This window comes from Buteo buteo, chromosome 9 (genome assembly GCF_964188355.1).
Source record: "Buteo buteo chromosome 9, bButBut1.hap1.1, whole genome shotgun sequence".
NCBI lineage: Eukaryota > Metazoa > Chordata > Aves > Accipitriformes > Accipitridae > Buteo > Buteo buteo.
This window is the reverse complement of record NC_134179.1, coordinates 6,008,283-6,035,657: the sequence shown is the minus strand read 5'-3', so window position 1 is coordinate 6,035,657 and position 27,375 is coordinate 6,008,283. Positions and strand designations below refer to the sequence as shown.

General features: G+C 41.2%; 2 protein-coding genes across 4 annotated transcripts in view; one reads left to right on the top strand and one right to left on the bottom strand.

Moving 5' to 3' along the window:
* Positions 1-2,086, top strand: part of ALG9 (ALG9 alpha-1,2-mannosyltransferase) — a 109,228-nt gene extending 107,142 nt beyond the window's left edge. The window contains exon 18 of the transcript XR_012651555.1: positions 1,002-2,086. The gene's annotated coding sequence lies outside the window, so the exon portion shown is untranslated. The remainder of the gene's footprint in view (positions 1-1,001) is intronic.
* SIK2 (salt inducible kinase 2) overlaps positions 1-26,066 on the bottom strand; it is a 63,237-nt gene extending 37,171 nt beyond the window's left edge. For all 3 annotated transcript variants that reach the window (XM_075035083.1, XM_075035084.1, XM_075035085.1), the window contains exons 1-3: positions 25,783-26,066; positions 15,236-15,352; positions 12,053-12,116 (exon numbers count right to left, since the gene is read on the bottom strand). In XM_075035083.1, coding sequence (XP_074891184.1) covers positions 12,053-12,116; positions 15,236-15,352; positions 25,783-25,932 — 331 coding nt within the window. In that variant the 5' untranslated portion in view covers positions 25,933-26,066. The remainder of the gene's footprint in view (positions 1-12,052; positions 12,117-15,235; positions 15,353-25,782) is intronic.
* Positions 26,067-27,375: the final 1,309 nt, after the last annotated feature.

The following is a 27,375-nucleotide window of genomic DNA, read 5'->3' as shown; positions in this document are numbered from 1 at the left end:
GCCACCAAGATTGAATTGGCTCAGATGGATCTGGACTGGCAACATAAGGGTGAGCTATTTACGGCTCGGTGGGCCCATGACACCTCAGGCCATCAGGGAAGAGATGCAACATACAGATGGGCTCACGATCAAGGGGTGGACTTGACCATGGATACTATCACACAAGTTATCCATGAACGTGAAACGTGCTGCAATTAAGCAAGCCAAGTGGTTAAAGCCCCTGTGGTACGGAGGGAGGTGGCTGAAATACAAACATGGGGAGACCTGGCAGATTGACTATATCACACTCCCACAAACCCACCAAGGCAAGTGCCACGTGCTGACAATGGTGGAAGCAACCACTTGGATGGCTGGAAACATATCCTGTGCCCCATGCCACTGCCTGGAACACTATCCTGGGCCTTGAAGAACAGGTCTTGTGGTGACGCAGCACCCCAGAAGGAATTGAGTCAGACAACAGGACTCATTTCCGAAACAACCTCATAGACACCTGGGCCAAAGAGCATGGCATTGAGTGGGTGTATCACATCCCCTATCATGCACCAGCATCCAGGAAAGTCAAACAACACAATGGGCTGTTAAAGACTAGATTGAGAGCAAGGTGGGGTGGAACCTTGAAACGTTGGGATACACATTTCGCAAAAGCCACCTGGTTAGTCAACACCAGAGGATCTGCCAATTGGGGTGGCCCTGCCCAATCAGAACTCTTGCATCCTATAGAAGGGGATAAAGTCCCTGTCGTGCACATAAATATGTTAGGGAAGACAGTCTGGGTTACTCTTGCCTCAGGCAAATGCAAACTCATTCGTGGGACTGCTTTTGCTCAAGGACCTGGGTGCACTTGGTGGGTGATGCGAAAAGATGGGGAAGTCCAATGTGTGCCTCAAGGGGATTTGATTTTAGGTGAGAATAGTCAGAATTAAATTGTATTATGTTAGTTGCTATATAACCCTGCCACTGTATGTTATCATCACTATAATTGTTATATGCTATATCCATAGTACTACAGTAAGAATCGCTTAGATCAAGCAAAGATGAACTTTGATAAAACTGAGCGAAGCGCAGTAGTGATGGAACCAGAACTGACTTCAGCATGCAACAATCCAATGTTGTGCACCATCCTCCTGCTGCACCCAATGTCACCCGCTCGCCGTACTGCACTGAAGCCTGATCCTGCTCTGCTGACTGAGAGGACTTTGCACCATCCCTCCTGCCCATAAAGACTGGTATGACAGTTGGAGCCCAAAGTCAGGGACTAAATGAACTCAATGAACATTTTATAAACATGGCCCATAAACTAAGGGAATGATATCTCTGTGTGTGTGTACATATATATGTGTGATACATATTTATCCATCTCAAAGGATGGAAAAGGTGATGATTGACTAGGTTGTAATGGAAAGTATGGGACCTGAGCATGATGTAGATGGTATAGAGTAAGGGGTAGATACTGTCCTGGTTTTGGCTGAGATAATTTTCTTCCTAGTAGCTGATGTAGTGCTATGTTTTGGGTTCAGTACAGAAAAAATGTTGGTAACACGCTGATGGTTTCAGTTGTTGCCAAGTAATGTTTAAGTCAAGGATTTTTCAGCTTCTTGTGCCCAGCCAGCAAGAAGGCTAGAGGGGCACAAGAAGTTGGAAGGGGACACAGCCAGGACAGCTGACTCAAACTGGCCAAAGGGATATTACATACCATGTGACATCATGTCTAGTATATAAACTGGGAGGAGTAGGGCTGGGAGGGATTACCGCTCAGGAACTAACTGGGTGTCAATCAGCAGGTGGTGAGCAATTGCATTATGCATCACTTCTTCATATGCCAATTCTTTTATTATTATTATCGTCATTTTATTATTGTTATTACTATCATTATTAGTTTCTTCCTTTTTGTTCTATTAAACCATTCTTATATTCCCCCCCCCCCCCCCCCATTTTCTTCCCCATCCCACTGGGGAAGGGGGCACGAGTGAGCAGCTGCGTGGTGCTTAGTTGCTGGCTGTGGTTAAACCATGACACCAGAGGCAGCTTGAGCAGCTCACATTAAGCACACTCTAAAACCTGAAAATACATTTGCAGTAAAACTTCACCAATGGTGCACTTCTGCTTCATTATTACTACAGATAAGGACAAAGAAATACGTTGTTCAGGAGGAGGGGGCACAGACCCACCCACAAACCATGAGAATTTTTGCAAATATTCAGAAAAACATTTTAAAAAATTATTTGTTGTTGGATTGTATAAAACTGACCACTTCACTGACCTTGCATTCTTATACATCACGAGTTCTCCACTGCCACTTGGGTCACTAGACTACACTGCCATTAAGTGCTCCAGACAGTGTCATATTGATTATCAAAGTGACTTATGAATTATATTTTCACTCATACAGTTTAAATAAACAAATGCAATCATTATTACACCATCTTCTCAATATGGTCAGTAAAACAGGCTTATTTCAAAGATGTTTTATAGGGGCATTATTTAGGCAAAAGTTCTATACCCCATTACTGAGGTAACAAGTTTGTTTTACTTGTGGTGGGATTGAAAGGATTTCGTGTGCTGCTGCTACCACCTCCCAAACACATTTTGCAAGCACGGAGATGGCTGCTCCTGAGCCATCTGAAGCAGCAGACTAGAGATCTCAGTTGCAGTATACTTACTTCAGCATCCCTCAAAAAACATCTTTAAGCAAAGCACATTAGATCTGATCTCTGGAACCTGCAGAACTGAAAACTCTCCTCAGAGCTTCTAACCTACCCAAGTCTTAATACACTGTCAGCTGGTTTAACTTGGCAAAGCACAAGAACAAACAAAAGCCTAGCAGTAAGGGGAGATCATAATATTTGCAAGCTAAATATCATTCAGTCACAAAATGACTGACAAATCATATGATATCAAGGTGAAGTCAGATATCAAAGGCACAAACCAAATTACACTGAATGCAAGCCAGCTCTTTAAGCTGTTAATCCATCATTTGTTAGCAATGCAGCAAACAAGTTGATGAATCCACAAACTGTCATTTGCTTTTATGGCTCTAGCCTGTCAGGACTCATTTAAAGATTCCAAACCACCTTGGCCTTAAGAATTCCACGAAGTCTAGTAGTCTGCATGGAACAGGTCATTTATTCTGAAATACGTCTCTTTCTCTCCTGGAGAAGTAGAACATACCACAGTCTATCCAAATAGGTGATGGTACATGCAAGGATACCGTTTGTGCATTAACTAGCTTGCAAATAGGAAAAGCTGGGATACAGGCAGCATGCCAGCCCCCGAGTTACAGAAACCATTTTAAGACAGCTGAAACTTGCTACGGACATTCTGCCACAATAGCTAGAATCTGGACACTGTTTGAATATGTGCGTATGTACCTCTGGAGCCAAGAACCACGACTCTTTAGTTTTTACTGCAGATACCTAGAGCAAAGCATGTTGTACCATGCAAAGACTGAAATAGCAAAGCTACCTATGCTTTCATAAATGTATCCTTTGACAAATCTTACCCTCATGTCATACCCTCTGGCTACATGTTTCTATGGTAGGTTGGGTTTGGTTTTTTTTTCCTATAATAAAATAGAAACCAGAACTATTTTAGATTCAGCTGGATCCACAGCAGAAAGCAGCAGGACTTTTGTCACAAGGCAGCTTCCTGTCCAGCCTTTTCAGTAGTCCAAAGTACATTTTTTACTGGACAATTGAAACAAGATGGTATTTACTTCAAAACATATGACTTGGAGACATTGTCTGGCAAACCCAGTGGTCAATGCTTTTCATTTAAAATACAGTCCTTCATTTAGGTGGACAATTGTACACATTTTAAATTTGTTATGTTAAGCCTGTTAAAGAGGCACATACATACCAAAGCGAGTACAGTTAAGGATAATGAAGATGATTACGGGACTGGAGTGGTTGTCATACAAGGGGAGGCTAAGAGAGCTGTGGGCATTCAGCCTGGGGAAGACAAGGTACAGAGGGGAATCTTATCATGTATATAAATACCTGGCAGGAAGAAGACGACAAAGCCAGACTCTTCTTCTCAAAAAACACCCAGCAAACGGACAAAAGGCAGCGGGAACCAACTGAGACACAGGAAATTAAATTTAAACCTAAGAAAAAGGGTGTTTTCTATGCAGGTGGTCAAATGCTGGAAGAGGTTGGCTAGAGATCGTAGTCTCCATCCATGGTTCTGAGCAACCTGCTCTGGTTGACCCTGCTCTGAGCCACAGGGCTGGACTAGACATTCTCTACAAATCCCTTCCAACCTCAACTCTTCTGTGATCTGGGTTCAGTGTGTCCACTTCAAGCTTAGTGAGGAACAAGTAATGCCTTATTAGGGGACACATTGTATTTCTAGTCTTACAAATGCCTATTAACAGGAACAGTAATAATCGGTTAGAATTTCAGCTAAGGAAATCTACATTATACATTAGAAAGAACCTTTATAATTAAAAAAAACTCAGATCCTGAATAGCTTTGTCTAGGAAGGTTACTGTATCTCTCTGTCTAGGGAGGTTTCCAAGAATGGTGCAGCTGAACCTGCGTCAAGGCTGGGACATAGCAGATAGCTGCTCAAGCTCATTCCAGTCCAGTTTTCTGCATCTCTGCTCAAAACATGTATGAAATTGTCCAGGACAAACTGCTAGGTGAAACTATGCTCTTACAGGTACAGACATAATTAAATACCAATACTCTAAGAAATCAAAGAGATGTCTGGTCTGAATGTCTCTTTCATGTGGAAGTGTTTCTGGAGATGCTTCGAGATTATTCGTCACAAACAGGCACAAGATGCTGAGAAGTTGACCTTGTAAGGACAGAGGTTTATACAATGAAACATGTCCTTAAGGCTTAGAATTTATGCTTAAATACTCTAGAATACTTGTAAGACTGTCTTCTGTATCAACTGAGCAGGGATACTGCAATATCGCAAAGGACTAGTTATGAAGGGAATCTCATTCTTGAGGACAAAAGAACACTACTACTGCTTCCCTAATGAGTAGAACAAAATCCAGTATAGAATTTAGGTCACTTTAGTTAAACTGTGCATCAGTTACTGTGTGTTTCCAAGAGAAACATTCAGAAAAGTGTTAATAAAACTGTAATGGCACAGTTACTTTTTCATTTGCACAACCATAGCACACTTTGCATGACTAGTTACTGTACATATTTAATGCAGGAGTGTTTTTACATCTAGCTGCTGTTTAATGTAAGGAATGTTTTCCCAAATATTTACCAACCTCTCTGCAAGTTCAGTGCTTTGCTATTCCAAAGTCAGATTTACTTTGAAATCTACTTCTCAGGCATGTTTGATTTCGCATGTGTAGAAGATGAGACCCATGAGACTGCCTGGGCTGATCTATTTTCCCATACAACCATTGGGCACACATTGTGAATGCACAAGAGCCTCTTCCAAAAACAGGCTTAAGTCCCAAGGTATCCTTTGGGACAAGAGAGGCAGAGCATAAACAGGACTGACTAAAGGGGCTTATTTTGCATTTCTGTGCATTACTATCATTCCACAAGATTAATTTTTTAAATGGGGTGGTGGATGCCCTGGCTGGCATCTGGCAAGAGTAAGAAATAAACATTCTGTTTCCATTGTGAACCCTTTTGAAAATCTCAGAATAATCTTATGGTTCTTCACAGTAAGGCATAGAGATGCCTGTAACAGTAGGAGTATTAGCACAATAATATAGCCTAACAGTGTCCTATTATTTCCTGTAGGTTCTCTGAAAGGCAGCAAGGTCCTTGCAACCTACTGTCCAACTGCAAAACAGACTGAAGGTTGTAAGAAACGCCTAAACAATCAGGAAAGAATGAGATGTAAAATAAGAGTATGCAAATGCAGTTAAGCTGCTCTTCCCAGGCACCACACCTGGCAGTTGAAATGCTTGCCTCTTAACTATTCCTTAGTCTTTCTCTCCTTCACATTTCTTGTGTGAAGTAGAAAAAGGAAGTACCAGAAAAGTACATACATAGGTGCAGTCACTCTGACACATGTCAAATGCTGTACTGGAGCTCTAGATGAAGAAATTGTGCTATTATCATTTGTTTGGTAGTTTCATGCTAAAACCCAGCAGGAGGCCACATGAGGAAATTGAAGGACGAGATCAAAATAACTGCTCCTAAACTTCAGCCAAAAGCAGCACATTCCTTCAAATAGTTACAATTGTTAAGCTAGACATAAATCACACAAGCTGGTAGTTTTGTCATGTTTACTGCTTTTAAAATGCACAGGTACTATGTCAGACAGCAAGCAAGAAGGGGTAGAAACAACCATAACTGAAAGCTTGGCTATTCCCTTTCCCCTTGCTGAACAATTACATTTCTAGGCTTAATAATCAGCTTCCCCATCTGCAGTTTGGATTCTTGTAATGTAAACAGTCACTGATGAGAAGCTAAAGAATTAGCCCTACAGAACAGGTTCACTGTAGTTAGTTTAGCTAACAGATCATCTTCATCTCAGCTGTTATAGAGACTCCAGGTGAGAGATGCTAAAGAAGATTACAAGACAGTGGCTGTAAAGATACTTTTAAAAACTGTCATGGTTTAACACCAGCCAGCAACTAAGCACCACACAGCTGCTCTATCACTCCCCTCCTCAGCTAGACAGGGGAGAGAAAATAAAACAAAAGGCTTGTGGGTCAAGATAAGGACAGGGAGAGACCACTCAACCAATTACCATCACAGGCAAAACAGACTCAACTTGGGGAAAATTAATTTAATTTACTGCCAAACCAGAGTAGGGTAATGAGAAATAAAACCAAATCTTAAAACCCCTTCCCCCCACCCCTCCCTTCTTCCCAGGCACAGCTTCACTCCCAAATTCTCTACCTACCCTGTCCAGCAGCACAGGGGGACAGGGAACGGGGGTTATGGTCAGTTCATCACACATTGTCTCTGCCGCTCCTTCCTCCTCAGTGGAGGACTTCTCACGCTCTTCCCCTCCTGCAGCATGGGGTCCTTTCCATGGGAGGCAGTTCTCCAGGAATTTCTCCAACATGGGTTCTTCCCACAAGCTGCAGTTCTTCATGAACTGCTCCAGCGTGGGTCCCTTCCACAGGCTGCAGTCCTTCAGGCACAGACTGCTCCAGCATGGGTCCCCCGCCAGGTCACAAGTCCTGCCAGAAAACCTGCTCCAGCATGGGCTCCTCTCTCCACAGGGCCACAGGTCCTGCCAGGAGCCTGCTCCAGCACAGGCTTCCCACGGGGTCACAGTCTCATTTGGGCATCCCCCTACTCCGGCATGGGGCCCTCCACGGGCTGCAGATGGAGATCTGCTGCACCATGGACCTCCATGGGCTGCAGGGGGACAGCCTGCCTCACCATGGTCTTCCCAACAGGCTGCAGGGGAATCTCTGCTCTGGCACTTGGAGCACCTCCTTCCCCTCCTTCTTCACTGACCTTGGTGTCTGCAGAGCTGTTTCTTTTAAAAGTTCTCACTCCTCTCTCCAGCTGCAGTTTCTGTGCCGCAGCAGCTTTTTTCCCCCCTTCTTAAACACGTTCTCCCGGAGGCACTACCACCATCGCTGATGGGCTCAGCCTTGGCCAGTGTTGGATCTGTCTTGAAGATGGCTGGCATTGGCTCTGTCAGACATAGGGGAAGCTTCTAGGAGCTTCTCACAGAAGCCACTCTTGTAGCCCCCCGCTACCAAAACCTTGCCACACAAACCCAACACGAAAAAACCAGAGGAAACTGCTAGTTAAAAACTTCATAGATCTGTACAGTATTAAGCACAAGTGAAACCTTTTTAATTAAAAGGTTTTATTAAGTCTAAAGACCTTTTTAAAAAACAAGTCTAAAATGTAACAGTAGTGTCTAGGCTAAACACACTATTTACTGCAATGACCATTAACTGGTAAAAGGCAAATTCAAAACTGCTGTTGAGTACAGAAAATTTCACTGAAGCTATGAAGACAGTGAAGAATATTAGTACAGGGGTTAAAAATAACCCTGTCCATGAACTACCAGTCAGCACTATGAAATGATGGTTTAGCAGAGCTGAAAAGACTCGATGAGGTTTAATACCAGACTACTCACAGTGAACTTGAAAGCCTGACATGGTACTAAGAGAACATTTACCAGTTACCCACTACTGACAACCATCTTGAAGAGCATGCCCTGTTCTTTAAAGTATCTTATTAAAGAAGAAGATAGACAAGGGACTTCTAAAACTATCACAGATTTTGTACATCACTGAGTAGCAAAGTTACTCAGAAAAGCTATCACAAAGGCTAACTTCAACCTAAGGAGTCTAATCTCTCTCTCAGCTCCTCCTGTAATCAGAGAAGGAAGAGAGGCTCCTCTGGAAGGTGAGCCAAAGTTTTGAACCATCCTCCTGAGAGGCCTCTCACTCCTCACTGATTACAGAGGGAACATACAGGAAGATCAGCCCCAACAGACTTAAGTTTGTCTTTCTCATTATACTTCTCCCACCTCACTAGCTTTTGAGTAAAAATTTAAATAAGCTGCTCTTGCCACAAACTTAGAGCAAGTTTTTGTTTTGTTTTTGGTTGTTTTGTTGTTTAAGCCCCCCTTCAAGGGCAATCAAAGGTTAGTCAAAGAACAAAACGGAGCACAATACTTAGATACTGTCAGGAGACTGGTTAACTAAAGAAATAGCAGGTTCCACAAGTTTCTAACCATCTTGCTTCACAAGAGAAAAACAAAGTAAAATACCCCAAAAAGCAGGATCATGCATGGCAAAGTCTTACAAACTTTGAAGATGCTTGGGTACAGGACTCCAGAAGAGCATCCCCCTACTTCTGCTGTTTGAAAACTAATGTTATAGAAGGGAGACTATTTCACACATTGTTAGACTTGACATGGCAAATTCAATACACACAAAGAAGGATCAGGACAGAAAGGAGGAAAAGCTCATATAGTTGGAATCATCTTCCTACTTTTGGGAGTTTTTAAATAGTACCCTGTTTTCTCTGCTTTCTAGGTACATCAAAGTTGCCCTGCACTTGATATCCTGCTTAAGACACAAACAGTCCAATGATTAGGAATTAAAGGTAGAAAAAAAAACCACCCAGACAAGAAGGGACTTTGAACACCAGTTCTGTTTCCATAAAAAAATGCATCCCTCCATCCCCCCACCCCCCACTGTAAGAAAAATGAAGATCAGCCAGGCTCCACCTCTTCCATGCTCCAATCACCAGGGCCCTACATGCTGAACTCTATCCCATTGCCCTCCGAGTTCATTCTGCCTGGTGATGTTGACTGACAGTTTCAGAGAAACCTTTGCAGCAACTCCAATTTTGGTATCACATCTAAAATGCGTGTGAAAACTCTAAGTGCCTGGGTGTCAAGCATAAAACTCATGAAATTAGTTTTTATTAAACAATAAAGGTTGTTACTTCAACACCCTAGTCCAATTCCTAAACAAAGCAACAGTACCTGCTATGCATTAAATACTTCATTCAGCTAAAAGATTTTCTTTACCTTTGAGAATATTTCTGCTATTTTTCTATTCCTTTCTTCTGTTACTCTACTAGGACATGCTAGACTCATTCATGGAAAATAAACCCATTGTCCTGGGTACCATTCAAACTTAAAATTGTTACTACATATTGCTAGACAGTGACCATTTGCACTTCACCTAGCACTTGCTATCATAGTGCACTTTGAGACACCCCCCACCCCCCAATTCTAACATATTTCTGCCATTACCTTGTTTCTTCTTCTTTCTCCAAAAACATCTAATAGTGTTAAATACATACAACAACAGCAGAATAACCCATCCTTAATTGCAAAAGCCATGCTGAGAAATTCCAATAAATCAGAAAAAAATTATTAATTTATAAAAAACCTGTACATAAATATTAAGTCTCTAATAATGGACCCAGAAAGACTCCTTAATTATTTTCATGAAAACACAAGGTCTAAGAGAATTGGCTAAACTGTCAGAAACATACATTAAAGGATCTGCAAACATGGAAAGTCTCAGAGCCCAGAAGGCTTTGCTTCTTCAGAATGAGCTAAGAGTTTAAGTCAAAGTTTTACAAGAAATGATACACATTAAAGCCAAGACAAATAAGAAGGCAAAAGGAGTCACCATCCAAGTTATGTCTAGAAACTTTAGCCATGCTGACTAAAGTTTTATTTTTTTTGCCTTCTGTTAATTTGTTTTTCCCTATGACCACCTCACTTTCTCACATAAAGCAGCAGCAAAAAAAAAATTCTGGTCATGTAAATGCAACTTAATAGTTATAGAATCTTGACTGAGAACTGAGAATGTTTCATATATGAAACCTTAAAACTACGCTAAACACAAAAAACTTAACTTGATGTAGGTACAAAGGTAATTTTTAGATAGATTTTTGGCTTATACTAATCACTCATGTAAGTCTGCATACAAATCTTGAAATATAAACAACCTCCAATGTTGTAGCTCCCAAGGCAAGTAACGAGATAAATAGAAAGATTTCAGAAGAAAAAAGAAAAAAATTTGTAGGCCAGTCTGCAACTCCTGGCTTGGCTTCAAGATTAGCACTGGTTTGAAAACAGCAGCTTAGAACGTGAGAAAAACAGAATCCCCTTTCTTCTTATTCAGTGCTTCCAGATGGTAATCACTGTAAAGCAAATAATGCTGTTCCTTCAGAGAAAAACACAACACAACAAGCCAAACCAAAACAACCAAACCCACATTCCTGAGAAACGCACAAGATATTCAAAGGCTACTAGACCCCAAAATAGACCTATGCTAACATGCTGTACCCAGCAATGGGAGTAACATTCTTGGTATTTTATTATCCCAGTCTTATTAGAACATTGTCTTGCTATTCTGCAGGTTGTCAACCATTTCAAACAAGTTTACGAATAGCAAGCTTGTCTTTGGTCAGAAAACCACAGGCTTACCCAAATTTTTTGTTGCATGTGCAGGAGCTGAAAAAAGCATTTTTACTTTGATCACTAAGACAGCTTAGTTAAGTTGAAGGCACTAACACAGATCAAAATGAAATGCATTTAACTACTTAGTGTCACATTTCATGTGTTTCTTCTTTGTGGCCTAAAAAGGAGCACTGCTATATATAGGTAGTTCTGGAAAAAAATTCAGCTTGTCCCTCCTTGAAGCTTAGAAAAATCTCAAACAATAAAAGTTGGGACATGTATGCACAGTACAATCACAGAAGATAAAATGCCCTAGAGACAACCGATAATGGCATAGCAGATGCCATAAGCTGTTTTTTTAAGAGTTATGACAGTTATTCAAGCTACACTGAAGGAAAGGTCAAAGGCTACAGCCTGGCTGCCATAACCAGGTCTGTGTTACATCCACGTAGAAGATTTTTTTACTGTGCTCAATACCACAATCAAGAAGGGAGAGAGTGTGCAGGAATTGCCTTCAATACTAGAATGAGATCTCTATTGTAGTCCAAGCTGAGCATTACAAAACAAAAAAGTTGCATCGTCAAGTATTACAACTAAAAAAATTCTGTATTTCACATAGGTTTAACACTGAAGTCCTGCTTGAGTGATGAGTTTGAGCCAAAGAACAAGAATTAATGTGAATTTGACCATGCAGGTCAATAAAGACAACCTAAATTTTTTTATTATGAGTGTTACTCCAAGTCACCCTGACACCCCCTCCTGCTCACCATGTTCTTCCTGAAAACATATTAAAAATCATGTCTGATAAATCAGTACATAACTCCACAAGAAACAGATACTTAAGTTTACCTGAAATAGTTTGGACCACTGGTCATTATCAGGTTGAACATTTAAATATATTTTTCATCTCAACTCAATACTGAAAACCTGGTAATTCTGTCAGCTGAGTGTTTATCCTGCACTGTTCTGTTTAATAAGCTATGTCTTCTGCTAAAGGAACATCAGTAATTTTTAACTCTTTTCTTATGCTAGTGTACACTGTAACAGTTTTCCCTAAAGTCTTAGCTCTAAAATGAGAAACTGACAGTTATCACACACTTCTTGAAAAATAAAGGAAAGTGACATACTACAGTAAAAGGGATCCTTGGGCAAGATATATACAATTGACAAACTTTGGAAGTTAACATTAAAATGTTGAACATGAAAATATTCTCTTGCTTACCGAAAATTTCTCCATTTTTGGCAAATTCTGTCACAAGGTACAACATGCTTTTGGTCTCCATCACCTGTTGATGGAGAAATCGCACATGAGATTGTTTGTGGGAAGAGCAAAAAGCAAACACCCAAATGGATACTTATTTTCATTGTTCTTCTCTGGTGAAAGTCTTTGCCTTGCACAAACAGTTGTCAAAATCTTTCATTTTGTTTTTTTCAAGTTACCTCAACAATTTCAAGGGGAGCATTTGCATGCTAAGCACAAGGATAAGCTTTAAATACTCCATAAAGCCAGTATACAGAGGAGGTGGTGGACAGGATTCTCAACCACAAGTGACTAACACAAAATGATAGTATCCTCAGCAGCTAGTTTAAAGACTTTCCTTTAAGGAATCAGCCTAAAGTAATTCCCTTGCTCAACTTTTCTAACATGCTAATGGCTGGTGCTTGGGAAAGAAGACTGGGGATAATACTGACCTTTGTTACCAACCGTTCTCTAGTTATAGAAAGAAAAAAAAAAGAAAAAACCACAAATGAGCAGTCTTAAAACCTGGCAAAATTCAGGTAAAAGCACCACATCACAGGATCCCATTGTACAATCAGAGAGTACAGCTACAGAACTATCACATCCTCTGGTGGGAGGAAGGAAGAAAAACCCAAACTTTAAGCATCTACTTTCTCTTCTGGTAACTTCCAGCCTTCCTATTACAAGAACAGACTATTCACAATTCAAAAATGTGGGAGGCTGGAAGGAACAGAGAGAGATAAACAGGAAAAAAAAGAAGGTAAGGGGAATAGTTCAAAACTTTTCCATGAACAGTTGTTGATGGCCTTGAACAGAAAGGTTTCACCCAATAATTCAGAATTCCATACTTCCATGACATAACTTGGGAAAAGGCAGCCCAGTCACTTATCTTACAGCTTTCTTCCTAATGATCTACTCATCAATTGCTTAAATAGCTACTCAGGAATGCATTGTACAAATAGCATAATCAAAAGATACGCTGAAAGTGAAAAGTCCTCTACTTCAAAATAAAAAAGTGATTTAGGACTCCCCGTCAGTACAATTTAACAATATCAAACACCCAAACACATTTTGGGCCTATTTCAACAACCACAGTAAAATAGTTCAGCCTGAGCTGTCTGTGGTCGAGACCTTCTTGAATGTGATTTTTACATTTTATTTATGCACATGCTTGAAAGTACTAGAAGACTGCTCACAAATAAAGTCTTCTTAGAGGAATGCTTAAAATGACAAATCCTGAAAGATACACAGTTATAAAAAACAGCAGAATTACTAAAAAACTGACAAGCCAGCAGACAGAACAAGATGGCAGTTCTTCAGTCTCTCCTGTACCCTTGCTGAATTCTACAACAGCTCAGCATATTATGACTGAAATGTCTGTATCTGGAAGGCAAAACAGTTTGGAAAGACTGTTTTAAACCAACATTTGGAGACAAGAAGCTGCAACAGCCTGTGGATTACATATATATGGAACCATTCTTAATCAAGCCAAGTTTGTTAGCTTCATTACCTAACTTTGACAACCCTCAGTAGTTCCTTGACATGAGACAATTCAGAAACTTGTAGTGTGGACACAGTACAATGATGGGCACGTTATACAAGCAAACTAGTGAGACAATTTGATTGAAGGCTATTTTAAAAATAAACTCACTGATCTACCAAATGCATTCCTAACAAGCCAACCCCTTAATAGTAAATGGGTAAGCACTACATAACAATTACCCTTCTCTTCAAGTGATCTTGCTGATCTTCAAATTTAACTACTCTCAGACTCTCCTCTACCATTTTTGTGTTTTGTCATTCATTCAGAAGGAACTGTGGTAGATACTACTCAAGCTAGTTAGAAATTTAACTCCCTAAGGTCCACCTCTACTCAATATTTTAAAGAGGAAGTACCAGTCTCTTCCCCGTAAGATGAAATTAAAGCTAAACAAGTCTAAACCAGGATCTTAACCTTTATTCAGCAGAACAACTCCAACACCATAGGTCCAAGTCCTTATGCTCACATTGCCTTTACAGACATCATCAGATGAACTTAAATTCAAAGTTTGGTTTTAGCATACACAAATCTTCATTTTTTTGTTGAGCTAGGTTTATTTGAAACAAGCAAGAGAGTACCTCAGAAGCACCATGTGATTTGTGAAACAGAACAAACAGACCCCAAAGGGAATATTCTCAGGAAAGCCTTAAAAGCAAGAGCTAACAAGCAGAAATGCCAGCAGCCTCAAACATTTTACCATATGCTAGCAGGAACAGAAAATGAAACAGAAGAGAAACAATATAAAAGAAATCTATATTTTACTATACAAACTATGCACACTAAAAAAAGTCACAACTAAAAACCTTCAGAAGTTTTCATTGTCTGCATTATCACAAGTACAGGTTTATCTCTTACGTAAATACACATTGTTGTACCATAATTATTCATCCATGTTATAAGGGATGCATTCAATTCCACCACACACATAATTCACTTTAAGATAAATATCAAATAGTCCATATCCACAACAGAAGTGAAAAGCAAGATTCCAACAAAAAAAAAAATCCAAAGAACTAGTTATCCATCTCCTAGTAAATGCACTGCAAGATAAAGTGTTTTGGAAGGTCTTGCTGGGTGCATGCACTTACATCACAAGCACATCTGCAGAATCTGGATTTACGTATCCTCATGTCTTATCTTTGGATACAAAAAGGCTCCAAGTACTGCTCAATCTGCACTCTGAGCCAAGACTCGACTAAAGAAAACCACTATATCCACACAGATCCTCCCAGCTAGTACTCACTATAGACATTGTGCTGAATATTCCTACCCTGCTCTAGCTTACATAGTACCTTGTCTAGTAACAGACAGTAAAGTCTCATTAACAGGTATTTCCAACTCAGCTCTTTCACCAACATAAAATTTACAACCTTCTGTGTATTTTCAGCAGATTTCAGGTACACTTGAGTATCTAACATGGCCAGCCTAACTGGTACCATAGAATTAAAAAGACCACAACTGATGTACTTACAAAAAAGTTAAACACTAATCCAATGCAAATCAATTCCAGAAAAGCTAAGTTTGTCACAGACTGGTGATCTGCCAGAAGTCACTGGTATAGCACGAACTCTTCATACAGGAGCAAAAGAGGGGGAGAAGGGAAAAAAAGGCACCACTAACCATACCTGGTAGAGCTTTATAATATGTGGATGATCAAGCATTTTCATTATCTGCACTTCTCGGTAGATCTTCTCCAGATTCACAGCATCCAGCTGAGATTTATCAATGATTTTTATTGCCACCTGCAGACAAATAGCAAAAGTGACATTAAAACTCCCCAACATTTTCCTCATTAGTTTTTCCTCATTATAAAGGGAATAATGCAACCCCAGGTAACTGGGGGCTTTCTTCTAGCTCAGAAATACACATCCCCCACTTAAAAATACAGCAGCACAATATTAAACATATCAGCAGTCCCACTAAGTGGCTGCAGGACTATCGCCTACATCAGCATGTCAGAAAAAAAAAGTTTTACAAGAAATGGAAGACACAGGACATGTGATGGAGGCCAGTGCTCCAATGAGCCCAGGTACAGAATACTCTTATATCAGTAGCAGGTGGAAACAACTGAGGACCCTTTATGGACCAGTGTTGTAAAGACAAAAATCTTCTTAAAAAGCCTAGTGGTGTCCATTTCTGGAGTCAAGGTAGCCAATTTGAATCCCACAAATGCAAAATAGTATCTTAAAAGAAACACCATTGGCTCAACACAAATAATCAAAACATGGTGGATCCATGTAGTTCCAACTGTTACATGCTTATTTTAACTGTAACTAATACACTACTACATAAGGACATCTGCAGTTCATCCATTCAGGGAAAAACTCTGTACAGATATGTTTGTCAGTCAAACCTCACAAACAGATCTCAATTAGTTTAGAAAACAGATTTTGGTCCTATTGACCTGTTTTTAGCCAGTTCCTGCAAAGTGAATTACAGAGAACTACAACTACACATGCCTAGGAGACTAAAAATTTCAAAACAGAAGGCATTTAAAAAAAATTTAAACTGAGAAGAAATCAAAATATAGCTGCTATGACCATGCAAAGGATAACAATATTAAAGAGTACTGAATATATAAATGGTGTTTATTCACCCTATCACATTATTAATGCTGAAACAGTAGCAAACAATGTTAAGTCACACAAATGCTTCCAATTATAACTGCATTTCACAAATTATTGAACTATAGGAGACAGCTGCTATGCAGGAGACAAAAATCCACAGGAGGTAAACCTCATTATCTGCAGTAAGGCTGATTATGGAGCCACCTGAATTCAGAATTAACTATTTATTGACTTCATTTCAGTATGCTTTTGCTTGATAACCTCTTCAAAAGTCACTTGTCTTCCCCAACCAACAGAAAAATAAGATTCTGCTGTGAATGAATAAACTGATCTAGCCTTGTAACCAGTGAAAAGCTAGTTTTGTTTTTAAGATGCAGGATGCACTTTTAGCTGAAGCAGAACAAGACTATTCCAAAGCAAACAGACAATTTTAAGAAACTTTTTTCAAAAGACAGGTGTGAGGGTTTTTGGTTTTTTTAAACAATGTCCAATTAACATAGAACTCACCAAAACTAGATTTATCAAAACCCAATACACATTTATAAGAATAACAATATATACAGCCATTAGACAGAAAACAAGAAAAAAGGTTCACATCCCAAAACATTTTCACCATTAATCATGAATTGCTCCATAGCCTTTATTCTTCAAAACATTACAGTGGACACTTTGGAAGAAGTGCTACCTAAAATGGTATTCAACCACTCCACACTGCCCTCCTCCCCAGCTGTCACCAACTTTCTTCTATCCTAGTATAACATACAGCAATTTAGGGGATCCTGATGCCTGATCTTTTCAGAACATGCTTCCCCCTGTTGTCTTCTGATAGCTATTTGTACTTAAAGCACTCTCCATAACTCACCTACTCTGCCCTCTTTCACATTACACTACATGCACACTGAGAAGCATACAAGAACAGTGATGCTCATGATGGCAGGTCCTAAAAGATTACAGGTCTCCCTTTGAAAGTTTGTCTTTTGACTATGAAGACACTAACCTATGCAAATAAAACATGTGGATCACCTGCTTCTGCTCCTATCTGTTACCCTCTCATCCTATTCCCATTCCTTCCAACTACAGTATTAATTTGCTGTCTTAACGCTCAGTGTATGTACAAAACTTGGTAACAAAGGCCTGGCTTCACACATGCAAGAAATAAAGGACAGGCAAAAGAAGAACAGTAACATGCGTGGGGCTGGACTATCCAAATGCATACTTCCCACTTGGTCTTGTCAGATTTGCACTCCCTTTGACTATCCCCTACAGCAATTGCTTATTCTCTCAGCAGGTCCCCTTTCACTTACAAAGACAGAACAGCAAGCTGCTTCCTTATTTGGTCTGATTATATGCCATGTGGCCACAGAGGATGCAAACAATCATTCACACAGCTTTAAGAAAAAGCAACACACAAAAATCATACCTTTAAGTCTCCCTGGCCTAATTTAAGATCACAGCTAATAAAATGACTTCTGGTTATCATTTATTTTTTGCAGGCACAATTTATTAGCCTAAGAAGAAATCACCTCACTAGAAAGTTACAAAATGTCAAAGTAATCAAACGAAGCCACAAAAGCCAGACCAAATTCTTATACATCAGGAAATACTTATTAAAAACAACCCATGCATCACATTTCTCCCCTTCCTCTAATTTATTTTGTACTGTCTCTCTGGGATCAACCAGAGACACAAGACATTCTCCACATCTGTCCCAGTTTATACCCATTATTTGGGTGACCTCCAGATTTAGGAGGAAGAGAGCCCACTTTTTAATTTACAAACCAATGAAGATATTAAACTGTAGCAATCTTGCATTCCTATCACAAAATGGTAATACATCTTTCAGTCAAGCAACAAAGTATCTCCAATCTTGGACAGAAAATGTGTTCAGGAAAGCCGAAATATCTCCTTCATTAATCTAGAGCAATGCAAAAAAATCCTGCTGCATTTTTTTTAATTCAAAATTTAATGGCAATCTAATTAGAATAGCAATTTACACAGACAGCATCAGCCTCTCAGTAACTGGAGGTATTTAGAGTAGCTTCTTTCTTCACATAGACAACACAGTGTAGAAGCTTTACTGAAAAGTTCCATCACTTGCAACTTTTAAGACTGCCTCCTTCCCTGTCCCTAGTTCATTTAATTTCACTTTATGGTGCATTTTGTCTCCATAGGTAGGTGTTTTATGAAGCTCTCTTCAAATGCAAGCAAAAAAAACCCAACCCAGTAACTTTCTCCTATTTATTCTTCTTGCACATAGGAAATGTGTGCAGTACAGAAAAGCTAATAAAAGCGAAGCTATACAGGACTTCAAAGAAAAGAGGTTAGGTATAGCATAGAAGAGGAGGAAAAAACCCAACACCAAACAAGTGAAATTGCAGCAAAGCAATAAAGGGGGATTTGGACAATTTGAAAAAAAACAACCCAACCAAAAAACACAACAGCAGCCTGCGCTCTGGGGCTCATGCTGAACCTTTGTCTATCCATCACTCTATCATCAGTTTGATTAGCACAAATATTTATACCTCCTTCTTCTATACTTCTCACCCCCTCCTAGTGGGGAGGGGGGGAATTCTGCAACTGTATCACTTGCTAGTGCTACTTTTTCCAATGGAGTTTTATTCCCATCACCTTATCCTAGTGAAAAATCTAGCTTTACAAGTACACTGACTCTTGGTGTTTTCTGCAGTATAGCTTGGCAGTTCCACAGTTTGCTCTTAAATTTTGAGTATTCCTTTTACTGACTGTTGCCACTTCCAAACCTATCCACAAGTGTCTATGCTGTCAACCTTCTCCAGAGATATCAGGCATTATTCTGCAGTTCCCAGCTTCTACCACCCACAAAGAGTTCCAAAAAAAAAAAAAAAAACCACCAATATCAGGTTTTAACTTTGTTTTCCCAAATAACAAAAGTATCCATTTCCCTAGAAAAACCTAGATAACTCATTTGTCCTTCTTCAGTTTTAAAGATTAAATCTTCCATTTCCACTTCAATTTCTTAATAATCAGTGCCTACTGTAGTTTTATGTTTTCCAAGGTTAATAAGACTATGCAACTATACAATGACTTCAGTTACTAAAAAGCAAGTAATTTTATATAAAATAAAAACGTGCAGAAGACATTTTTCATTTTTACATGGTTAAAATCCTTGAACAGATCTTATTTCCTGAGTGACAACCAATAAGATTTCATTAGAGGAAAAAAGCATTTCAAAAAAAAACAATAAAAAAAAAGAACAGGTCTCATAAGTTTGGGAGGCATGGCTACAAATCCTGATATAACCTTCACCATACTTTCTGGTCAAGAACAGTGCCTCATGTTCCAATGTTTCTTACTTTCTTCCTTTTCCAGAAGTTTCCTATCCCATTTCCTTGCTGCACACATTTAGAAATACAATTCCCAAAGAGCATTGAAAGACCAAAACCAAATCCTTCTTCTGAAATTATGGGAGCAAGAAAACAAGTCTTCAGGTCACACATTTCTTGGAGTAGAATGGCTCCATAAAAATCCTCTTCCAATAGTTTTGAAAGATTTCTTTACCTCCCCATAACACAACTAAAAAGTGATCATAGATTTGGAACAAGTCACAGAGGTTAACACCCCACAGAAGCACATAGTAACATTGTATTGTCTATACAATCACCCACTTACTCCCCAGATTATAACACTAAGGTGTATTCTGCATTTATAGCTTTTGAGTCTGAAAAGATCCGTTTTGTTTACACGCTGGGCATTCAGGTACAACAATGCACCAGGGACTTGCAATAAAAACATTTTTATGAAGATATTGCCAGATAGTAATGACAGCATTCATAAAATGCTCATTAAGTCAGTTAATACTGACCTCCTGGAGGCAACTATGGAGCTAGAAAAATTATGTTATATGTGACTCTGCAAATGTTGGAGAACAAATTGCACTTTTGGAGTGCACTATGGAGCACTACAGAATGAGCCACTGTCTCAGCAGCCTACTTGCTACCTCTGTCATCATGTTAAGAGATGTATTTTGTGCTGCTACATCCACAATCTGTTCAAAAAAACCACAAGACTTAGCTAGATCATTCAGTTGACAGCTATCACTAATATATTCATAAAAGTGTGTTGTGTAACCACATTGGTTTCTCAGATATCTGAAATAATTCTAAGCACAGCTCTCTCCTAATCAAGAGTATCTTATTTGAGATGCAAGAAAGATGCAAACCAATGAAGAACAAGCTATATTTCCAGTTTAAATAGGTTTTTAGTTTAAAAACCCCACCACATTATATCAAACCATATTTTGTCTTACAATGTGGAGTTATTTGGTACTATTAAGCAGTTGGTTTTGAACACGGAGAGTAAGAGTATGTGCCTACTTGAAGGAAAAACTTTTGCTATTTGCAATCCCTGTATGACTCTCAACATGTATACTTATATACATGCACATAGTGGCAGGTTTCTATAGGAGAAGCCGCATAGTAGCAGCTGGCACCACTGCTTCTACAGTCAAATGCAGATTAGATATCTTGGTCTATTCTGAATCTTCAGTTTTCATGCATCTTGCCAGGGCCACCGAAAATTTAGAGAAAAAACACTTGCAAATACTTAAAATCCAGGAACTACTTCAAAACTATGTGAGAAGGAACAGTGCATTCAATAGCAACAGCTCACTTTTGTCCGTATCTCAGCTGTATCATGATGACAGGAAAAAGGGAAGTAATTCTTAAAGGTGGAGAAGATGCTTCAAGATAGGGAACAGTTTCCTATCTGAAAAGTGTGTTTTGTTCCTGAATATACAGCTTGCTAACAACTACTAGCATCTTGCAGATATGTTGGAACATCATGTTAATCTTTTGAAGATAACGCAGAGGGACTGACTGCACACAGAAATGAATTCTCATTTCTCTAGTATGGTCAATCATTGCCATAGCACAAGCAAACTAACTAATTTGGCACATGCCAAACAAAGGACAATTACACAAGTTTTGTGACTCCAGTTTTGGCTTTTTTTTTTTTTTTAATAGTTATCACTTCTCCTAAGGAAAATAAAAGGCAACAAACCAAAAAATCCCAAACATCAATATTAGTGTTAATAAATACTTCAAATGACAAAAAACAGGGAAACCCTGTTCCTTCCCTTGCCTTCTCGTCACCAGTTTTCTGCTTAAAGACTTATATTCCAAAATATCTTTGCAACTTTCATGATTCCTTTTCATTTAAAAATATTAGGAATAGCACACATTTCTTTCCCTCTTTTACTAAAGGCCTAGAGAACCGGAGTTTGCTCAATCCTCATCTGACATCCGGGAATTGAAACTGTCAAGCAGTGAAGACGAAATGCTTGTCAAACAAGATGAAAGTTCTTCTATCCTTCAGCTACTCCAGCTTTCAATTTTCACTTTTTATATTATTAATTTAATTCTCCAACTAGTCTTGCAAAACAAAAACAAACCCCAACAACCCCAAACACCTCCCCCCCCAACATGGCCTAACAAGTTAACATACAAAAAGAGGTTTGTCCATGTCAGCACAAGCTTTAAGGTTTCATGTGGGTTACAGAAATTCAGATTTGAGTTGTTAACACAATACATCCTAAAAGTAGATAAACTGCATTAAAATTAACAAACACAACTTCCTGCAACCTGGAGCAACTCCAATTTCCAACAGCAAAGCATTTGGATATCACAGATTTATAAAGGCATTAACCTCCCTTAGGGTGAAGCATATTATTTTCAACCTGATCTGCCTGCAAGCTCCCACTCTCTGCCTCCAGATACATGTTCCTTCTCACCCCCTTGCAACAGATCTAGAGAGCCCACAGCTGCAAGCAGTTAAATCAGCAACCTGAGTCTTCCTTTTTTTTTTGGCAACAGCGTCAGTTTCTCACTGAATTACTCCACTAACCCAAACTGTGTGCTATATAGCACAGGGAGTTGCTGTCTCCACTCATATCATTCACTTTTACACATACCTAAGCACACTCGATCAGGCACTCGCAACTAAACTAGTATCACATCGTGTATCGGGAGGTGGTAATTTTCAGAGAAAAGTGCAAACCACCTGTAACATATCAGACAGCTAAAAGCATAACTGGGAACCGTAAGGACATACTAGTTGTAAGGGTTTCCTTTTCATCTGAGAAGAAATGGCTAGTATTCTTCTGTAGATGACTAATCATTAGGGGGTATTAGTTACAGAATTTTGAGGGTGGGTGGGGAACAAGACTTTCACACATAGCCTATTCACAAAGACTTTCCTTCATCCTTAAAGTGCATTGCTTTTTTCCAAGTAGTACCTTCATCTGTTCCAAGAGCTTTTCACTACTGTTCATTATTTCACACATCATCATATTTCACTAGAAGCAAATATTCATCCTCTTGAACTTTATGCTTCCAATCACTTTTGTTCTCTTTTCTTAGTCTCTTCTCCTTCTGAAGAGAAATTTTGCTTATTTGTGCATGCCTCATTAGCAAAAGTTACCCTGAGATCACAGGATTTCTCGGCAACAGGATAAATTAGCATGGCAGGAAAGCATGTGTCATTAACTTAAATGGCAACAAACACACAACAAGCAAAGCAAAGGTCACATTCAACCATGTAGCCCCCTCTGGGGCACCCTGTATGGACTATCATTAAAGAGGGTCATGCACTACCTCCACTATTACAAAGATATATCAATCCCCCCATTTTTCTTAACTTTCACACTTCTTTCTGACTATTTAATAATGCATTTTTAGTGTTGCATTAATATATGATTCAAGTTATGATTTCCGAGTTCATTTGCGTACACCATCTACTACCCTGTGCTATGTGTATCTTCTACTTCATGCTTGGTTTCATTTTATTCTCACCTACACTTTGCTAACAATTTATGGCAACTACATTTACTATTTTCAGTTCAAGTTACAATTTTATATTCTGATATGTAGGTTTTCCATAAAAAGGATTGATTCTGTACATAAACCACAAGTGCTGACCTTTCAAGGTAATAAGATCCCATCTTTTTTTAATTTGACAGTTACTGGCTAGTCGGAGTTATATAAAAAAACAGGCAAATATTTTTATAGGTCAAAACCAGATAAAATACAATTTCAAAGTACCAATGCTGAAAAAGCCCAACAACAAACAGGTTCTAAATTTAAAGGGTTCAAATAGGGAGATTCAGGAGAAACTCAGACAAGGAAATAGTCCTTTTTAAAAAGGCTTTCTGAGCAAGTCTCAACAGCAACACAGTGCAGATCTTCCCACAGTACAGACCTTATGGTACACAGGTACAGCCTTTCCAGAACCTAATAAGTTGAATATCCTTTCACGCTAAGTTTAATAAAGGCACAGATGAATTTGAGGAATTAGCAACTCAAGAAGTTTCAGCAACAGTTTAGAGCAAGCTGAAAATATGAACAGCCTCCATCTATAAACATTAATAAGCAGGACTTCCACTTTATGTGCATAGTGAACTAACACTAAATCAAGTGAGATGGTCCAAACTTGAAGTGCTTATTCAAAGTAGTATTTAGCTAGAATTAATTTCCCCTGACATCACTAGGAGTAATCTTAATAGGGTTCCCCTTCCTCAAAGCTCACATAAATACTTCCAGCAACTAACTCAGCAATTAAGTTCCAGATAAACATTCTCTTACTGCAGAAAGTCAATGTAGGTGTACTGAAAAATGAAAAGACCTTGACACAAATCACCACCACAGGCAAATCTGCTGTAAAAAATCATGTAGAAGATGAAAAAGGCTTCAGACTGGACACAAGGCTCCTCAGAAAAGGAAAGCTGGTTAAAAAAATTCAAGACTGTATTAGAATGCACCAGAGTTCAGCAATTTCTTAGAACACAGATGGAAAAATCATACCAGATCTGGGGAGCTGTTAAGCTCTAAGTTTCCTGCAACCTTGTTATTTTAAACAATACTAAACAAATATACTTTCTAAAATTACAAATAAAAATAAAGATTAAAGTTTTCATCCCCATCACAAAGTCTGCCAAAGAAATGAGAACTAAAAAGTAAACAACCTACTATCTTCAAGTGAAGTGTTTAGAAGGTTGGCATATGGCATCAAACTTGGGAACAGAACACTAACATTGCAAGGTCTTTGCTTGGCTCTTCAGTAATAGCAAGGAAGGATTTCAAAATAATTAACAGTTTATTATGAAACTTGAGAAATAAGACAATAAGAGAAATTTCTTTTAATACTTGGGATGCAAAGCTCATCTATCACTGCACAGCCAGAACAATGTTAGCATTGCAGGTTTGTTTTCTTTAAGTCCAAGCTAAGGGCACTTTTCATTCCTGTAATGAATGATTTTACCACACAAGACCACAGCACCTGAATAATTGCAGGTGTTTTCAGTTTTTTTACCTTGTACTTCAGACAATATTTTATTTACTTTTGTCTGGTACAGAGCAGCACTGTAAACTCTTCTTCAGTAAACAATGAAAGCAACCATAACAGAACCTTACAAAAAAGCTTACCTCTAGGTATAGTGACCAAAACTACCCAAGAAGAAAATATAAGAGGAAGCTGACCTTTCAAAGCCATTGGGCTCATCAGATACCTGTTTTTAAAAAGTGAACATGACTGCATTTTGTCCACACAGGCTTACAATCGTTTTTGTTTTAGGTAAACCAGAAGATATTAACAATCCACACGCTAGTAATCACCTGGTAACATACACAGTGGTGGCAGGGTGGTTAAACAAAGAGGCTAAAAATGGTTGAATTTGGTTAACTGGCAGGATGATGTATTGAAGAATTCAGGATACACACACACAAAAGTTCCTTTGCTAAAGCAGATTACCGACATAGAAGGACTGCTCATCTGCAAGTACTGTCCAGGTCAGGAAGCCGTAAAACGTTCAGGACGCGAAAGCAGGCACAAGGCAAGGTTTGAACCTTCCCTATTAACAGAGAGTTACCCCTATCTGATGGCTACCCTCACGACCTAAGCCGACAGCTGCCCGCCCCCTGCCCCCTCCCGCCCCGAGCATCCTTACTGCGATAGCAACACACCGTCTGGGGCCTGAGCCACAGGGGCACCCCGCTACAGCCACACCAGGAGCCGTTATCGCTGCCCTTGCCGGGACGATGAAAGCAAGAAAACAAACACGAACGGCGGCCAGGGCTCCTGCTCCAAGGCCTGCCCGCAGCCCAACACCTCAAGTCAATAAAACATCTCCCCGCCTCCCTCCCGTGCTGGTAGGGACAAAAGGCGCAAGCAGCTTGCAAGGGCGCTGCTGCACGCCCCCGTCGAGCCACCCAGGCCGTCCCCCCCAATAAACCCTCAGCGGAGCCCCACAGCCCCGAGGCCAGCTGCCCGCCCCCCACCCCGCAGCCTGCAGCGGAGCCCCGTAGCCCCAACGCCGGCCACCCCTCCACGCCCCGCTGAGCCAGCCGAGCCCCGACGGCCAGCTCCCCCCAAAGCCCGCAGCAGCGCCTCACGACGGCCCCCGCCCTCCTCCAAACGCCGAGAGCTGCCGCGCCTGCGGGCACCCGAGCCCTGCTGCCCCACGCCCGGCCGGGAGAGGCCCAGGGGCCGCGGGAGGGGCCGGGCTAGGCCGGGGCAAGGGGCGACGGCGGCCCCCGCCGCCTCGCCGCGTCTCGCCTCGCCGCGCCTCGCCTCACCTCGCTGCGCGTGATGCGGTGCCGCGCCAGCTTGACCACGGCGAAGTTGCCTTTGCCCAGCGTGCCCTCGATGTCGTAGAAGCCGACGCGGACGGGCCCGAGCCCGCGGGGCAGCAGCGGGGGGGGCCGCCGGGGCTCGGCCATTACCATGCTGGGCGCGGGGGGCGGCGGCGGCGGTCGGTCGGTCGGTCGATCGATCGATCGAGCGGCGGCGGCTCCGGCGCGAGCGGCGGCGGCGGCTCGACTCTGCCCGCGGCGCTCTGGAGCCGCGCCGCCCCGCCCCCTCCGCCCTCCTCCACCAACCGCGCGTCACAGCGCGCGTCAGCGGGGGCGGAGCCTCGCCATGGCAACCGCAGGCACCGCGGCGGGGCGGCCGCCCGGCCTCCCCTCCCCTCCCCGGCGGCCCCCGCGGCAGGTCGGCGTGGCGCCCGCTGGTGCTCCAGCCGCCGCGTCCCCCCTCAGCGCTGCTGCAGGGCCCTCCGCCTTGTTGTGGGGATTGCCCGCCCCGGCTGCCCTCCGCCTCTGCGCTGTGGCCGGGGGAAAGCTCCCCCTTGTGCCCCCAGCTCCGTCGCCCCTCGCACCTGCGCGCACTGCGCGGCTACTGGAGGGGAGGCGAGGCGAGGCGAGGCCACCTGCAGCTCCTCGTTAGCGGGACGAGGAGAAACGAGGAGTCTGCCCCCAGGCGACCCTCCAGCCCTGAATCAGGGTCTCCGTGGCCCCGAGGGTGCTCAGGGCGCAGAGCTTGGGCTGACGCATCTGGGTCAGAGACTCTCTGGGTGGTCTGCGTAGTAGTAGTTTCCTGATGGAAATACCCTCTCCCTGGCAGTGAGCAGCATTTCCAGCGGACCAAGTTATTCCAGATCAGAAAGATGCCTTTTCTTAGTACATCAGCCTCCCCAAACGCTGATCAACATCATGCAAAACTCACCTTGAGTATGGTGTGCAGTTCTGGGCCCCACAATTTAAGAAGAACGTGAAGGTGCTTGAGTGTGTACAGAGGAGAGCAACAAAGCTCGTGAAAGGGCTGGAAGGCATGTCCTGTGAGGAGTGGCTGAGCACTTGGGGCTCGTCTAGTTTGGAGAAAAGGAGGCTGAGGGTTGACCTCGTTGCTCTCTACAGCTTCCTGAGGAGGGGATGTGGAGCGGGAGGTGCTGAGCTCTTCTCCCTTGGGATCCAGTGAGAGGATATGTGGGAATGGCTCAAAGCTGTGTCAGGGCAGGTTCAGACTGGACACGAGGAAGCATTACTTTACTGGGAGGGTGGTCAAACACTGGAACAGGCTTCCTAGAGAGGTGGTTGATACCCCGAGCTTGTCAGTGTTTGAGAGGCATTTGGACAATGCCCTTAACAATGTGCTTTAACTTTTAGCCCTGAAGTGGTCAGGCAGTTGGACTAGACAATTGTTGTAGGTCCCTTCCAACTGAACTAGTCTATTCATTTCCTGCACACCTGGAAAGACAGATTTGGAAGCTTTGTTTGGCCCTTTGACATAAAATGGTTAGAGGCCCTGCAGAGTTGACATGTGAAAAAAGTTAAGGCCTTTTATGCTAAATTTCCTTTCCGGTACTAAGTCCACCTAGTCTGCTTTACGTT